Below are 17027 nucleotides of genomic sequence, written 5' to 3'. Positions count from 1 at the left end.
GCTCCCACAGGAATCGTGTGGAGAAGATCAGATTAATTAGAGCTTGCATTAACAATCATTCTTGCCGCCCTCCCTCCCCCCCCCCCCCCCCCCCCCTATACGTGAATGGAGCGGGGACAAAACCTAATAACTGGTCTAGTGGGACACTCCCTCCGCTACGCACTTCACAATGCTTTGCACAATATGGATGTAGATGCAGAATGCATAGATGAATAGTTTTATAATAATTAAGACCTATCAATGGTCGCAGGCTAAGTTACGAGTGCTGTTTACAGTAAATGCACGTCCTATGAACTACACTATGCAAAGATAGTGAATTAGGTGCTAAAGAGAGCAAAGGACGTGAAAAATAAGGGTGGTTTCAGTAGTGGCGATAAAACATTTGCAACCATTTTTAATTATAATATTATTTTTATTATATGGATACCATGAGTGTGTGTGTGTGTGTGTGTGTGTGTAGGTAGAAGTAGGAAGAGACTTATATGCCAAAGTGTTTGTAGTGATCGTCATGGTCTACTCATACTGTGTGTTTGGAGGACCCTGTGACCTGTAGATCATCTATTCAGAATTCGACCAATGACTTTGTTTACTTGTACATTACGTCGCTCAAATGAATCCGTACTCGTTATTAAATTATACGCTTCCTAACTGTTTATGGTTTCACGAAAATGAATTCAAGAGCGAAATGCACTTCAAAAATACAGATACTGCATTATATACACCACCTCAGATTTAACTCGGATATACTCAAAACTGGTAATAATTTAAGCCTCTATAAAATGTGCGTCGCGTTGTTATATAAAAAAATGTACGTACGTTTTTGTTAGCTGAAGCGTTCATGATAAGTTCACGTCTACTGCCGTATTTCATAAAATAGATATTGAAGTACTTTTGTCTTTTGTGCAGAATGGAACAGAAATCAATTCGCAGGTACGACGATTCTCTTTTTTAAAAAAAGCCTCAAAATTTTAGAAATACTTCATTCTTCCGCAGCTCACTTTTTGGCGAACCTTTCATATGGTACGTCACACAGATGTGGACAATAATTTCCCCGTCTCATCCACACGAGAGAATTCTGTAGTATACGTGTTTCAAGTGTTTGAAACTGCCATACATGAAGTAATGTAGTCGTCCCATTAGTTCTTATACAGAACTCACCTTTATTACATTTAGTTGCGCTATTCTTAATCCATAATATTCTCTTATTAATAAAATGGCGTAGACATGTCTGGCAAAAACTTACACCTGTAAGCTCTGCAACAACGCGGAATCTTTATCTCTCTGTCATCGTTTTCTTCTCCGTCCACTCCGACAGCTGAAAGTGGAATAAGGAGCAAAGATACTGGAACATAAACAACTCTCTGTTCGATACCAAAAACATACATTAATCCGAGAAAGAATGATAATCGTATGAAACTACTTCTGTCCGTACCAAGGATGGTGACGCAGCGTACATTACTAACTTAACGTATAGGCAGGGAATCGCTGGAGTTTAATGATTCGCGAGCTGTATAATGGGGTCATCTGTGATGTGAGTGCGAGAAACGGCTACTCTTCTTCACAGCAATACGTAAAGCTGTGTGATGCTAATGGCTATGTTCGAACGCTATAGCTGCGCTTTGAACCCAACGCGTCCAGTAGCGATGTTCGCTTGTCAGGCGCGCGCTGCGTAGTCTGCTGGCGGCGTTTATCGGACTCCGTAGCTCCCCACTAGAGCGCACCGCCAGCGGGCCGCCATGTTGCCCGACTTGGCTCACAGCTGTCGTCGCGTGCTGCATGCCACGAGTTAGCAAGAACGTTGCGGTAGTGCAAACAGCATACGTTGACAACGTCGAAAAATCTGCATAGTGATTTCTAGCAGAGTGCTATGGATGTCGATGCTCACGATGTAGAGAGTAGCGAGCAGGATGACGAGTACGAAGAGGAAGAGATTTTAGTGGAACTGAAGTTCGAAAGTGGCAACTTGCACGAACCTTTACTGAACCAACAAGGCGTGCATTTCAAGCTTATAGGCGCCACTACAGCGAAGCCAGTGTTGCAGCTTGGCGAGCAGATTTTCGCTGGTCAATACGTCGACGCCATGGGGACTACTATAATCTTCGAGGAGGATGAGTCGATGCCATACTACGACCCTGTGTTTTCCACGAACCCGGAGAGTCCGCTGAAGTACTACGCGAGTACTCGCAAATGCCTCGTTATGTCACGGATCTTCATCAAGGAGAAGAAGGAAGGGGAAGAGGCACAGGGCGGTGAAGAGGAGGAAGACGAAAAGGATGGGCAGTACGAACCGCCTAAACCAGAGCCATCGTCAGCAGGAGGCGAGAAAGGACTACGAGAAGAGGGAGAAAGAGGAGTCCCAGGTGGCGTCGCGGACGATGCCGACTGGGAGACAGAAGAAGAAAAGTAACGTCTCAGTTACGTCAGCATCTCTTGAAAAATTCGCTACACAACTTTGCATGTGAATACGCTAGATATTTATCGTTTAATTTCGCAGTGTATAGCAATGATTTCATTGTACAGGGGACTGAACAAATACTGTAATAAAAACATTTTATTGTGATGTAATTACCATGCTTTGTACGAAGGATAGAATACTACTGTAATAAAACATTTATTTTTATGTATCTGCAAACATATGAAATAATAATGACCTTTCCACTTTGTAAATCACGCAAAATTAACAGAAAATAGTAAAAAATAATACGATAATGGATGCAGAGTAGGCCGTTCACTGCACTAGCCTTCAGTATATATGATCGTTTTTGCTTTTTTGATAAAAAGGATATTTTTAACATTCAACAGCAACATCCACAACTTCGTTTTGCTTCCATTGGCCAGGTGTGAGTACGACTCCTACACTGGGGGTTCTGTACAAGAATAATTATGTGCATAGAAAGTTCATCCATTCCAAGAATCGAGTATCTCGATAATTTTGCCAATTATCGAAGCGATACTGGGAAGATATCGGTCCCAGGGATTACAAGACTTTCAAGAATGTTTAAATTTCAAGTCTGAAGTAGATTAACAAATGGCAAAAGAAATTTTTTTCCATATGATATAATCACAAATAAAAAATTTTCTGATTTTTTTTCCTTTAGCTGTAAAGCAAAACCTTTCTTGGTGCCAAATTTCATGATTCTATATCAAGGGGAAATGCCCTATAGATTTCAATGAATGACGATGAAAGTATCAAAATATGTGTCATATATGGCCATATCTTTTGATAATATTGGCTTAGGAACTTAACATTTATACGCAGTATGTGACGTTAATTTCAATATGGTAAATCTACCCGTTCCTTATAAAAACGGCTCTCAACAGACGGATAAACAGATAGGTAACAAACAACAACAAAAAAATTTTTTCGTGTGATATAATTACAAATTAACAATTTTCGGATTTTTCTTGGTTTTTTGTACTGTGAAACCCTGCTTCTAGGCAAATTTCATGATTCTATTTGGAGGAAGTACCGTGTAAATGTTGATGAACATGTTTGCGAGTACCAATATATGTGACGTAAATGGCCTTATCTTTTGGTTGAGTTGTCTTCGAAGCTTAACATGTGTTATACAGCCAAGTGACTATGGAACTTTGTATCTGAAATAAGTTTCAATATGATACGTCTGCACATTCCTGAGGAAAAGGGGTATTAACAGACTGAGGAACAGACAGTGAATTAACAAAAAAAAATTTTTTGTGTGATATATTTACAAATTACCAATTCGGGATTTTTCCTTTTCCTGTTTAGTGAATACTTGCTTCTTACGAAATTTCATGATTCTACACCAGCGGGAAGCACTCTATAGGTTTGGGTGAGTGAGTTTGAGAGTGTGAAAATATTTGACGTAAATAACTGCATCTTTGGTTGCATTGACTTACAAGCTTCGTTTTTTACGTCGCCAAACGACTTTAGACCTTAATACGTGACATAAAGTTCAACTTGATACTTAACCCCGTTCCTGAAAAAAAGCATTTTGAACAGTCCGTCAGTAAGACAGACAGACAAGAAAGTGATCTTACAGGGGTCCCGTTTTTACCTACTGACGCGCGGAAACCTAAGAATCACCGTGACCAGTTTAGAATTAACAAATTCACCTTCAGACAGCTTATACACTTTTATCAGAACTCATGGATAAAAGCGCGTAAGTCTTCTGAAGACAAATTTGAAAATACGACTCCAGTGAAGATACTTTTTAAATAAAGTTAACCAAACCTAATTTGCGACTAGTTGTTATGGTATATAGTAAATACTCTGTTTCTTATTATAGTCACAGTTCTCCAAGATTGCAGTCACTTGACTAAACAGCATATTTTAAGTATTTACATGCTCTTACATAACATATTTAAATTAGTTTACACTTCTGGCCATTAAAATTGCTACACCAAGAAGAAATGCAGATGATAAACGGGTATCCATTGCACAAATATATTATACTAGAACTGACATGTGATTATATTTTAACGCAATTTGGGTGCATAGATCCTGAGAAATCAGTACCCAGAACAACCACCTCTGGCCGTAATAACGGCCTTGATACGCCTGGGCATTGAGTCAAACAGAGCTTGGATGGCGCGTACAGGTACAGCTGTCCATGCTCTGAAAAGCTAATGATTTGCGTATCACAGCATCTTCTTCTTGTCAGTTAAATTTCGCGTCAGTAGCACGTCATCTTCGTGGTGTAGCAATTTTAATGGCCAGTAGTGTAATTTAAACGGCGGGTAACCACCACCAAATTTTCACATTTTGAAAGAAATTTTGGAACATATATTGTGTTCGAACATTATGAATTATCTCGAATAAGTCCGACCCTGGTAGCTGAGTGGTCAGCGAGGCCGAATGTTATACCTAATGGCCCGGGTTCGAGTTCCGGATGGGTCGGAGATTTTCTGTGCTCAGAGACTGGGTGTTGTGTTCTTACCATCATCATTTGATCCCCATCGACACTTCGAAAGTGGCGTCAACTCGAAAGACTTGCACCAGGCGAACGGTCAACCCGACTGGAGGCCCTAGCCACACGACATTTCCATTACCTCGAAGAAAACGGTCTATTGACACACAGTCATCACGAATTTAGAAAAACATCGTTATTGTGAAACACAACTTGCTCTTTACTTACAGGAAGTATTTCTAGATTTCCAGAAGGCTTTTGACACTGTACCACATAAGCAGCTTGTAGTGAAACTGCGTGGTTATGGAATATAGTATAAATTATGTGACTGGATTCGTGATTTCTTGTCAAACAGGTCACAGTTTGTAGTAACTGACCGAAAGTAATTGGGTACAACGAAAGTGATTTGTGGCTTTCCCCGAGGTAGTGTCATAGGCTCTTTGATTTTCCTAATCTATATAATCGATTTACTAGACAATCTGAGCAGCCGTCTTCGGTTGTTTGCAGATGACGCTGTCGCTCATCGACTAGTAAAGTCATCAGAAGAACAAAACAAATTGCAAAACGATTTAGAAAAGATATCTGTATGGCGCGAAAATTGGCAGTTGACCCTAAATAACGAAAAGTGTGAGGTCATCCAAATGAGTGCTGAAAGAAATCCGTTAAACTTCGGTTATACGATAAATCAGTCAAATCTAAAGGCCGTAAATTGAACTAAATGCCTAGGAATTACTATTGCGTACAACTTAAATTGGAAGGAACACATAGAAAATGTTGTGGGGAAGGCTAACCAAAGACTGCGTTGTATTGGCAGGACACTTAGAAAATGTAACAGATCTACCAAAGAGAGACTTCCTACAATACGCTTGTCCGTCCTCTTTTAGATTACTATTGCGCCGTATAGGATCGTTACCAGATAAGATTGACGGAGTACATCGAGAAAGTTCAAAGAAGGGTAGCACGTTTTGTATTACAGCGAAATAGGGGAGACAGTGTACCTGAAATGATGCAGGATTTGGGGTGGACATTATTAAAACAAAGACGTTTTTCGTCTCGGCGGAACATTCTCACGACATTTAAATCACCAACTTTTTCCTCTAAATGCGAAAATATTTTCTTGACGCCGACCTACATAGGGAGAAACGATCACCATAACAAAACAAGAGACGCATCGAAAGATATAGATGTACGTTTTTTCCGCACGCTGTACGAGATTGGAATTAAAGGGAATCATTGTGAAGGTGGTTCAATGAACCCTCTGCCAGGCACTTAAATATAAATTGCAGAGTTTTCATGTAAATGTAGATGTCGATAATCCGCACCGGCTGTAGAATATTTTTTTTTTTAAGTCACGGTCTGTTTTGCACTACTAGAAAACGCATCCTCAGCTGATAAATATTCTTTGTATCACGTCATCGCAGAAGGGTAACTGTCTTAAAGCCACTCCCCATCGTTAACGTCAAGTTGTAGACAAATAACGCCATGCAGGTGGTAGGTAGGTCATATTTAAAGCAGCAGCAGGCAGGGCAGTATGATGGGGAGTGCCTCTAAGGCAGTTGCCTTTCGGCGATGACTTGTTAAAAAGAATATTTAGCACCTGAGGATGCGTCTTACAGTGGCACGAAACCGGTCGCAACTCTTAATAAAAATATATTAAAATGAGTCTGTGACGCAATTTCAGAGACATCTGTAAACTGGAATTTATGTGGCTATGTTTACCTACATAACAAAATAATCGTGTTAATAGTGATACATTGAGCCTTGGTAAACAAAGAGTGGCTTCGGATATAGTGTTCCTTTAAATGCAACTAAATACATGTAAGCATCTGATGCTATTCAGATTAAAATAAATCGAGTTATCTTATATTTTTACTGGAGATTATCAGGTGTTGGGAACTGTCATGGCACAGATCTACTGCCGGCCGCGGTAGTCTAGCAGTTCTAGGCGCTCAGTCAGGAACCGAGCGACTGCTACGGTCGCAGATTCGAATCCTGCCTCGGGCATGGATCTGTGTGATGTCCTTAGGTTAGTTAGGTTTCAGTAGTTCTAAGTTCTAGGGGACTGATGACCGATGATATTAAGTCCCATAGTGCTCAGAGCCATTTGAACAGATCTACCTCGTTAATTTCGCGGCATTCTTTTCTCATTGCGTCTTATGTACACTGAGTAGTGTAGGTGATTTTTTCATTATTATGGCGATATTTCGAATTTTCTCACATAGGCTACATGAATGTCTTGTTGCTCACGCCACTGTTGCGTCGATCCTCATCTGCTTATTAAACAAATTTCTGAATCTTGATGGTAAGACATACCGACAGCTGAAATAAATTTACATGTACTTCCTTTCACAATACAGTACAATGCTAATCGCTGCAAAAACGCTTCCTTAACATCTACGGCTATACGTTTCACGTTTCCATTTCAAACATCATCCAAAGCGGCACACTGACTATCATAATATTGGGCAATAATACACTGACGATTGGCTCTAGCTGGCGAAGCGTCAGTGCACACATTTTATGGCAAATCTCGGGCGCGCAAACATCGCAGATACGGACACCAGATGTTATTTGCCACTTCAGCTACCTTTTCGCTCACATAAGTAAAAGGAGAAGCGCAGATGAATGAAGGAGTGGTATAAGAAGTGTGGAAGAAAGTGAATGAGAATTTACTATGTAGTTTGGGGTTAAGGGAGCCAAATGGTCATAGAAACTTTGAGAGGATGGACACTCGCTGATCTGATGCACTTTCACACAAGGTTACTCCTATAAATCGTTGCTCTATCTGCTTAATGTTTTTATTAAAACTGCGCTAAAAATTTCTTGCCTTGCAAGAAGTTCACGGCCATCAAAATATCAAAGTGTTGGTTCCAGCAGCTTGTCAGCAGCAGCTCTGCATTTTGATGCACCTGTCATTTTTTTCTTTCCTATAACTGGTCTGTAAGGAATTTAATTTCTTTACTAATTGAAGCTTATCTGCTTCTGGGTACATTACCCTATACAGCAGGCAAAAAACAGAATAAGGATAAAAAAGGGACGCACTATCCACGGAATTATCCGAATGGGACGAAAGACGGCAGAGGTGAGGTACACATACTGACAAACAAAAATTAGTTTCAGAAAAAATCCACTTATTCACGAGAAAGAGCTTCCAAACTGTATCAATAACGTGTTGGTCCACCACTGGCCCATATGCAAGCAGTTATTCGGCTTGGGATTGATTTTCAGAGTTGGTGAGCCGTGGCGAGCTGGCGCCACTGTTATTTTGTTCACTGTATCGTTGAGATCGATTATGGTTGAGCTAAGCTATCTTTGCTTTCCGAGTATTTTCCCGGTCGGCGGGCGAAGGGACATGGTTGTGAGCCTTCGACGGTTAACCCTGGAGATGTCGTGACATTCGCTGGGATACGAGTCTCAGCGGCTGCCGAACGAGCGTGATGGCCGTTGTATGTTGTGGTGTGAAACTGGTCTGGCGTTTTGGCGACATGGACAACTTAGAGATACAGGTTCTGTGACCTCGCTGGGAACAAAATTTGGAGCGGTGAAGATGTGGAACCCGCTCCTTCGTATTGTATTCGTAATATGAGGTAAGTGGTCGAAATTGTGTTTTGTTGACCGACGCACTCAGAGGCATTCAAGTTTTATCATTATAGTGAGACTTTCAGAGCCGAACTTTTAAGATGGCGTGGAAGAGTTCTATTGGCCACGTTAAATGGTGGTCATTATTTGGAAGTTTTCTCAGAAGTTTTCCTAGTGCTCTGTATTTCTCGTAATCAAATGATTTTAATGTTGGCGTTTTCAAAGCCTGCACTCTATTAATACAGTTGTCCATGTGTAAAATGTTTAAGGTCAAAATTGCGACTTTGTCAGTAGTGTAACGTGTTCCTTTACACACTTACCCATATATCGAGTCAAAGGTTCTGCCGAGTGTTTCTATGTATCAGAATTATTGGAATGTATTTGTGATTCGGGAAGAAACTTTTGATTGTGCCAGTGCCTTGGCGGGGAGTGAAATGTCATCCGAGGTCTAGGCCTGGCAGTGTTTAAGAACCTGGCCACTACCGGGAGATGTTCACATACCGCCTTCCAAAGTTTAGTATTAAACTTCCTTCCGCCAAGGCGGTTAAGTTGGCAAATATACAGGGTGGTCCATTGATCATGACCGGGCCAAATATCTCACGAAATAAGCGCCAAACGAAAAAACTACAAAGAACGAAACTCGTCTAGCTCGAAGGGGGAAACCAGATGACGCTACGGTTGGCTCGCTAGATGGCGCTGCCATAGGTCAAACGGATATCAAGTACGTTTTTTTTTTTAATAGGAACCCTCATTTTTATTACATATTCGTGTAGTACGTAAAGAAATATGAATGTTTTAGTTGGACCACTTTTTTCGTTTTGTGATAGATGGCGCTGTAATAGTCACAAACGTATAAATAAGTACGTGGTATCACGTAACATTCCACCAGTGCGGACGGTATTTGCTTCGTGATACATTACCCGTGTTAAAATGGACCGTTTACCTATTGCGGAAAAGGTCGATATCGTGTTGATGTATGGGTATTGTGATGAAAATGCCCAATTGGCGTGTGCTATGTATGATGCTCGGTATCCAAGTGTCCGGACCGTTAGCCGGATAGTTACGGTATTTAAGGAAAGAGGAAGTGTTCAGCCACATGTGAAACGTCAGCCACGACCTGCAACACATGATGATGCCCAAGTAAGTGTTTTAGCTGGTGTCGCGGCTAATCCGCACATCAGTGGCAGAGAAATTGCGCGAGAAGCAGGAATCTCAAAAAGGTCGGTGTTGAGAATGCACCCGCAGCTTATTTTTATGCACCAGGAATTGCATGGCGACGACTTTGGACGTCGTGTACACATTTGGAAATTTGTGGTAAGGTCTTATGGGATGAAGATGGTATCTGTTCTTTCGGACGAAAAGCCGCGAGTAATAATGGGCTGGGGAACTATAAATATAGTGCGGGACAGTAATTTGGGAATGTGGATCACACGGGAGGCATGCTAGAGATAAGTCCCTGCAGTCACACTATCCTCTGTGTCCTCAGTGGCTGAGAGCCGGCCGCTGTGGCCGAGCGGTTCTAGGCGCCTCAGTCCGGAACCACACTGCTGCTAGTCGCAGGTTCGAATCCTGCCTCGGGCATGGATGTATGTCGTGTCCTCAGGTTAGTTAGGTGCAGAATAACTAGTTGTGCCGGCACCGTAGCTCAGCGTGTTCGGTCTGGGGGCTGCTCGCCCTCTGCAATAAAAAGCTGTGTAAAGGAATCAACGATCAACTTGAACGGATGTCTTCTGACGTCCGCCCAGACCAAACGCAACGAACAATACCGAACAAAAATGGAAAAAAAGATGGCGTCTGCCACGCAAACTGCCGGGTTCGAGTCCCGGTCGGGGCACACATTTTCATCTGTCCCTGTTGACGTATATCAACACCTGTAAGCAGCTAGAGGTATTCATTTCGTTGTAAGATGTGTTTTGCTCATAGCTCTTAAGGAGGCATTTCGGAGGTCATGTTTACTCGCCTTTTTGTCTTGTTTTGGTCCATTTTACCAGATCTCAGAATATAGCATACTTTTTGTAACGTCCTGTATAAACAACTTGAAGAAAGACGTGTCGGGTTTAACAGTATCACAGAAAGGTGACTGGTGCATTGGTACACATGGAACCAAGAGGGCGAGTGCAATGTCTTATCATAATATGGGTGGCTCATGATCCTTTTTCTCGCTAACTTGTCAGCGTCTTCATTCCAGTGTCACACTTTTGACATCCTGTACGGGCCTAATGCCCTGCATTGACGATTATAAATCAGTCCACAACAGCAGCGAGGATTATTTTTTTTTGTTACAGTTGATACGATCGCGTGTCAAACGTGTGCCGTCCATTCTTTTCTCGGTGTCAAGAAAGCAGGAAACCTAACAGAATTGTGTTGTTGCAACTGATACAGGGAGTGGTGGGCGTGGCCCTGGAGCACTGTGCGCTTTCATAGCGTCTGCGTGTGCCACGAGGTTCAGTGTCCCGTGCCTACGCACAATCGTGTACTCAGCTAAAGTCTTCGTCACACGGCACGGGGCAGCTAACGTTGGCGTGCACGTAGACGGGATAGCCAACGTTACGAGTCACAGTAGCTTCGGCACAGGAGACGAGCTGCTAAACGTGTTTTTGAGACATTAGCGCTCTCCAGTGGCAGCTGTCGGTTTTACTTGGCTCGAAAACCGTACAGTCTGTTCGCCAAAATGGAAGCGCGTGAAATTCCTACCTTAGCTCTGGAAGGTTACAAGCCGCCTGGCTCGCCTCTTTCAATTTATACTAAATTAATCTGCCCCTTCTAACTACCGGCGATACGCAGAACTCTTTGGTTGCATCTACTTGAGGCTGGCAGCGATGCCCGAGCGGTTCTAGCCGCTACAGTCCGGAACCGAGCTGCTGCTATGGTCGCAGGTTCGAATCCTGCCTCGGGCATGGATGTATGTCATGTCTTCAGGTTAGTCAGGTTTAAGTAGTTCTAAGTTCTAGGGGACTGATGACCTAAGATGGTAAGTCCCATAGTTGTGGACAGATGTCTGCCTATTACACATTACGATCCTCTTGTACCATCGGCGGTCTCTGTCTCCAACAGACGAGGTCGGCCCGTACGCTTTTGTGCTGTACGTGTCCCTTCACGTTCCCATTCCACTATCACATCAGAAACAGTGCACTTACGGATGTTTAGGAGTGTGGAAATCTCGCGTACAGACGTATGACACAATTGACACCCAATCACCTGACCATGTTCTGAGTCCGTGAGTTCCGCGGAGCGCCTCATTCTGCTCTCTCACGATGTATGATGACTACTGAGGTCGCTGATATGGAGTACCTGGTAGTGGCTGGCAACACAATGCACCTAATATGAATGATATGGGATCACTGATGCTTTTAGATACGACTCTGACAGGTGACACGTACGTAAGCATACTGTCTGATCACCTGCTTCCTATCAGGTCCATTGAGCATTCGACGGACTTGGGCAATTCCAGCAGGACAATGCGACAACCCACACGCCGAGTATTGCTACAGAGTGCCTCCAGGAACGCTCCTCTGATAAACTCTTCCGCTGGCCACCAAACTCAACAGACATGAACATTATTGGTCACATCGGGATGCCCAGCAACGTGCTGTGAGAAGACGTCTCCACCACCTCGTACTGTTACGAATTTATGGACAGACCCGCAGGATTCTTCCCTCGAGCGCTACTTCAGACATTAGTCGAGTCCATCCAACGTCGTGTTGCGGCACTTCGGCATGCTTGCGGGGGCTCTAGACGGTATTAGGGTGTCTACCAGTTTTTCTGGCTCAGTACTGTACATATACACTACTGGCCATTAAAATTGCAACACCAAGAAGAAATGCTCTAATGATACATGGGTATTCATTGCACAAATATATTATACTAGTACTGACATGTGATTAGATTTTCACGCAATTTGGGTGCATAGATCCTGAGAAATCAGTACCGAGAACAGCCACCTCTGGCCATAGTAACGGCCATGATACGCCTGGGCATTGAGTCAAACAGAGCTTGGATGGCGCGTACAGGTACAGCTGGCCATGCAGCTTTAACACGATACCACAGTTCATCAAGAGTAGTGATTGGCGTATTGTGACGAACCAGTTGCTCGGCCACCGTTGACCAGACGGTTTCAATTGGTGAGAGATCTGGAGAATGTGCTGGCCAGGGCAGGAGACGAATATTTTCTGTATCCAGAAAGGAACGTAAAGGACCTGCAAAATGCGGTCGTGCATTATCCTGCTGAAATGTAGGGTTTTGCAGGGATCGAATGAAGGGTAGAGCCACGGGTCTTAACACATCTGAAATGGAACGTCCACTGTTGAAAGTGCTGTCAATGCGAACAAGATGTGACCAAGACGTGTAACCAATGGCACCCCATACCATCACGCCGGTTGATACGCCAGTATGGCGATGACAAATACACACTTGCAATGTGCGTTCACCGCGATGTCGCCAAACACGGATGCGACCATCATGATGCTGTTAACAGAACCTGGATTCATCCGAAAAAAATGACGTTTTGCCATTCGTGGACCCAGGTTCGTCGTTGAGTACAGCATCGCAGGCGCTGCTGTCTGTGATGCAGCGTCAAGGGTAATGGCAGCCATGGTCTCCGAGCTGATAGTCCATGCTGCTGCAAACGTCGTCGAACTGTTCGTGCAGATTGTTGTTGTCTTGGAAACGTCCCCATCTGTTGACTCAGGGATCGAGACGTGGCTGCACGATCCGTTTGAGCCATGCGGATAAGGTGCCTGTCATCTCGACTGCTAGTGATACGTGGCCCTTGGGATCCAGCACGGCGTTCCGTATTACCCTCCTGAAGCCACCGATTCCATATTCTGCTAACAGTCACTGGATCTCGACCAACGCGAGCAGCAATGTCGCGATAGAATAAACTGCAATATCGATAGGCTCGAATCCAACCTTATCAAAGTCGGAATCGTGATGGTACGTATTTTTCCTCCTTACACGAGGCAACGCCGGTCAACTGCTGTTTGCGTATGAGAAATCGGTTGTAAACTTTCCTCATGTGAGCACGTTGTAGGTGTCGCCACCGGCGCCAAGCTTGTGTGAATGTTCTAAAAAGCTAATCATTTGCATATCACAGCATCTTCTTCCTGTCGGTTAAATTTCGCGTCTGTAGCACTTCATCTTCGTGGTGTAGCAGTTTTAATGGCCAGTAGTGTAAATATAAAATTAACACGCGGTGGCACTGAACACGGCTCGTGCGCCTCGCGCTCCAACGACGCCGGGCCTTTCCACACTGTTCTTGTTGCACTTCTTGTGCTTGGGCCATCCACCGCTTCTATCTTGCTTTTTTCCACTGTTCAGTACACCTCCTTGCTGTTTTCACGTGTGTTGTGATCGGCTGTCCACTGTGCCGTCTTACCACTAAATTCCGGGGAGGGGGGTTGCGATGGTGAGTGCTTTGTCAGAAAGGGAAAACGACGCAGAGGCGTGTGTGGAAGGCTCGCAGCCTCGGCTTCTGGGCGGAGCTCACGAGTCCGCACGGTGCATCACAGCGCGGACACGCGGCCCAGCTGGGTAAATATTTGGAGGCGTCGGCGGATGACGTCACACTGCGTGGGTGGCGGCCGTGCCCGGCGTGGGCGCGGGGACGGGCGGCCGCTGGCGCGGCTGCAAGAGCGCCGAAACAGCCGCCGAGGCGCGTCTTTGCTTTCACGTCTCTCGATCACGACGCCATCTACGAGGCATTTCATTACTTACTGCTTACGTCCGTAAGTACAGGGGCAGGGCCGCCCGGTCTAACGCACGGCTTTCCGGGCGGGAAGGAGCGCCAGGTCCCCGGCATGAATCTGGCCAGTATGTGGATGGTTTTTAGGCGGTTTTCCACCTGCCTCGGGCTGGTTCCCCTGTAAGTAGTCTGTTTAGGTTTTTGTGTTGGTAACGCCCCGTAGCGCTCTGTACGAAAGTCAGTGACTGTGCTGTGTGCAGTTTGTGGCTGGTTTGCATTGTTGGAATATTCGCTATGTAGTGTTGGGCAGTTGGATGTGAACAGTGCGTAGCGTTGCGCAGTTGGAGGTGAGCCACCAGCAGTGGTGGACGTGGGGAGAGAGATGGCAGAATTCTGAGAGGGGACGATCGGGACCTGTGTCCATATATAAAATTAAGGTAAATACATTGTATGTTCTCTATCAAAATCTTTCATCTGCTAACTGTGCCTATCAGTAGTTAGTGCCATCAGTAGTTAGAATCTTTTATTTAGCTGGCAATATTGGCGCTCGCCGTATTGCAGCAGTTCGATTGGTTCGTTAGTTGGTTGCTTGCTTTGGGGAAGGAGACCAAACAGCGAGGCCATCGGTCTCATCGGATTACGGAAGGACGGGGAAGGAAGTCGGCTGTGCCCTTTGAAAGCAACCATCCCGGCATTTGCCTGGAGCGATTGAGGGAAATGACAGAAAACCTAAATCAGGATGCCCGGACGCGGGATTGAACCGTCGTCCTCTCGAATGCGGGTCCAGTGTCTAACCACTGCGCCACCTCGCTCGGTGCAGCAGTTCGAGTAACGAACATTTTTGTGAGGTAAGTGATTCATGAAAGGAATAGGTTATTGTTAGTCATGACCATTCTTTTGTAGAGATTATTGAAAGTCCGATTGCGTTGCGCTATAAATATTGTGTGTCAGTTTAGTGTTGATCAGAATAAGTAAACAGCAAAATGTCTGCGTACGTTCAGTTCTGCTCAGCTGTTTGAAAATCAAATAATGTAAGAGGTTTATCATCACAGTAATTCATAAATTTTTCTAAGGGGATGTTTCACCCCTTATTCCGCCTCAGCTACACTATGTCGGCGATTGCTGCGCAAACAAGTTCTCCACGTACGCGTACACCACCATTACTCTACCACGCAAACATAGGGGTTACACTCGTCTGGTGTGAGACGTTCCCTGGGGGGCCGAACCGCGCAAAAACCCTGGGTTCGGTGTGGGGCGGTGGAGGGCTGAAGTGGACTGCGGTAGTCGTCGTGGGGTTGTGGACCACTGCGGCTGCGGCGGGGACGGATCCTCTCCGTCGTTTCTAGGTCCCTGGTTAATATACAATACAATACAACGACAGGTACTAGACAAAGATGCGTAAGCGCCGCCAAAAATACAAGTGAACGTAAGTGCTGATGCTAGCCAAGAGTGCAGGTGGCACTGTGCAATATTACGATGAATCCTTCAAATCTGCAGATCTAGGATGTTCACTGAACCTTCAATTTCAAATTCTACCGTAAAGTGGCTTTTTTCGTGCATACTATTAAGAGCCTGTTCTAAAATCTGAACTTCGTCATAATCACACAGATAATTAATCCACATCTACATACATACTCTGCAAATCACATTTACGTGCGTAACAGAGGGTTCATCGAACCACTTTACAATAGTTCTCTATTATTCCAACGACAGTAAAAAAATACAAATATATTTCGCTACAACCTGTGATTTGCTTTATTTTATTATGGTGATCGTTTCTCTTATGTAGGTCGGCGTCAACAAAACAATTTCGCATTCGGAGGAGAAACTTGGTGATTGAAATTTCATGAGAAGATGACGCCGCAACGAAAAACGCCTTTATTTAATGATGTTCAGCCCCTTCTTTGAACTTTTTCGATGTACCCCGTCAATCCTATCTGGTAAGTATCCCACACCGCGCAACAGTATTCTAAAACAGGCCGGACGCGCGTAGTGTAGGCAGTCTCCTTAGCAGATCTGTTACATTTTATAGATGCCCTGCCAATAAAACGTAATCTTTGGTTAGCCTTCCCTACAACATTTTCTATACGTTCTTTCCAATTTAAGTGTTCCTAATTATAATTCCCAGGTTCAAAAATGGCTCTGAGCACTCAGTGACTTAACTTCTTTGGTCATCAGTCCCCTAAAACTAAGAACTACTTAAACCTAACTAACCTAAGGACATCACACACATCTATGCCAGAGGCAGGATTCGAACCTGCGACCGTATCAGTCTTGCGGCTCCAGACTGTAGCGCCTAGAACCGCCTTGCCACTCCGGCCGGCCGTAATTCCTAGGTATTTAGTTGAATTTACTGCCTTTACATTTGACAGATTTATCGTGTAACCGAAGTTTAACGGATTCCTTTTAGCACTCACGTAAATGACCTCACACTTTTCGTTATTCAGAGTGAACTGACAGTTTTCGCACCATATAGATAAGTTTTTCTAAATCGCTTTGCAATTTGCTTTGACTACTTGAAGACTTCACTAGACGATAAACGACAGCATCTTCTGCACACAACCTGTCTCCCAATTCGTTTATATAGACAAGGAACAGCAAAGGGCCTATAACAGTAAATTGGAGAATGCCATAAATTGCTTTTGTTATACTCGATGACCTTCCTTCAACTACAACGAACTGTGACCTCTCTGACAGGAAATCCACTCACATAGCTGAGACGATATTCCATAAGCAAGCAGTTTCACAACAACCCGCTTGTTGGTACAGTGTCAAAAGCCATTCGGAAATCTAGAAACACGGAATCAATTGGAAATCCCATGTAAATAGCACTCAACACTTCGTGTTTCACAGGAACGATGTTCTCTAAACCCGTGTTG

General features: G+C 44.1%; 1 protein-coding gene across 1 annotated transcript; it reads left to right on the top strand.

The window, feature by feature from the left end:
* The first annotated feature begins 1733 nt into the window (after positions 1-1733).
* LOC126291812 (general transcription factor 3C polypeptide 6-like) lies at positions 1734-2624 on the top strand. The gene has a single exon (XM_049985508.1). It carries the CDS (start codon positions 1868-1870, stop codon positions 2405-2407), a length of 540 nt encoding a protein of 179 aa, XP_049841465.1. The 5' UTR covers positions 1734-1867; the 3' UTR covers positions 2408-2624.
* The last annotated feature ends 14403 nt before the right edge of the window (positions 2625-17027 follow it).

Source organism: Schistocerca gregaria, chromosome 9 (genome assembly GCF_023897955.1).
Source record: "Schistocerca gregaria isolate iqSchGreg1 chromosome 9, iqSchGreg1.2, whole genome shotgun sequence".
Classification (NCBI taxonomy): Eukaryota; Metazoa; Arthropoda; class Insecta; order Orthoptera; family Acrididae; genus Schistocerca; species Schistocerca gregaria.
This window is presented reverse-complemented; position numbering and strand designations above follow the sequence as displayed.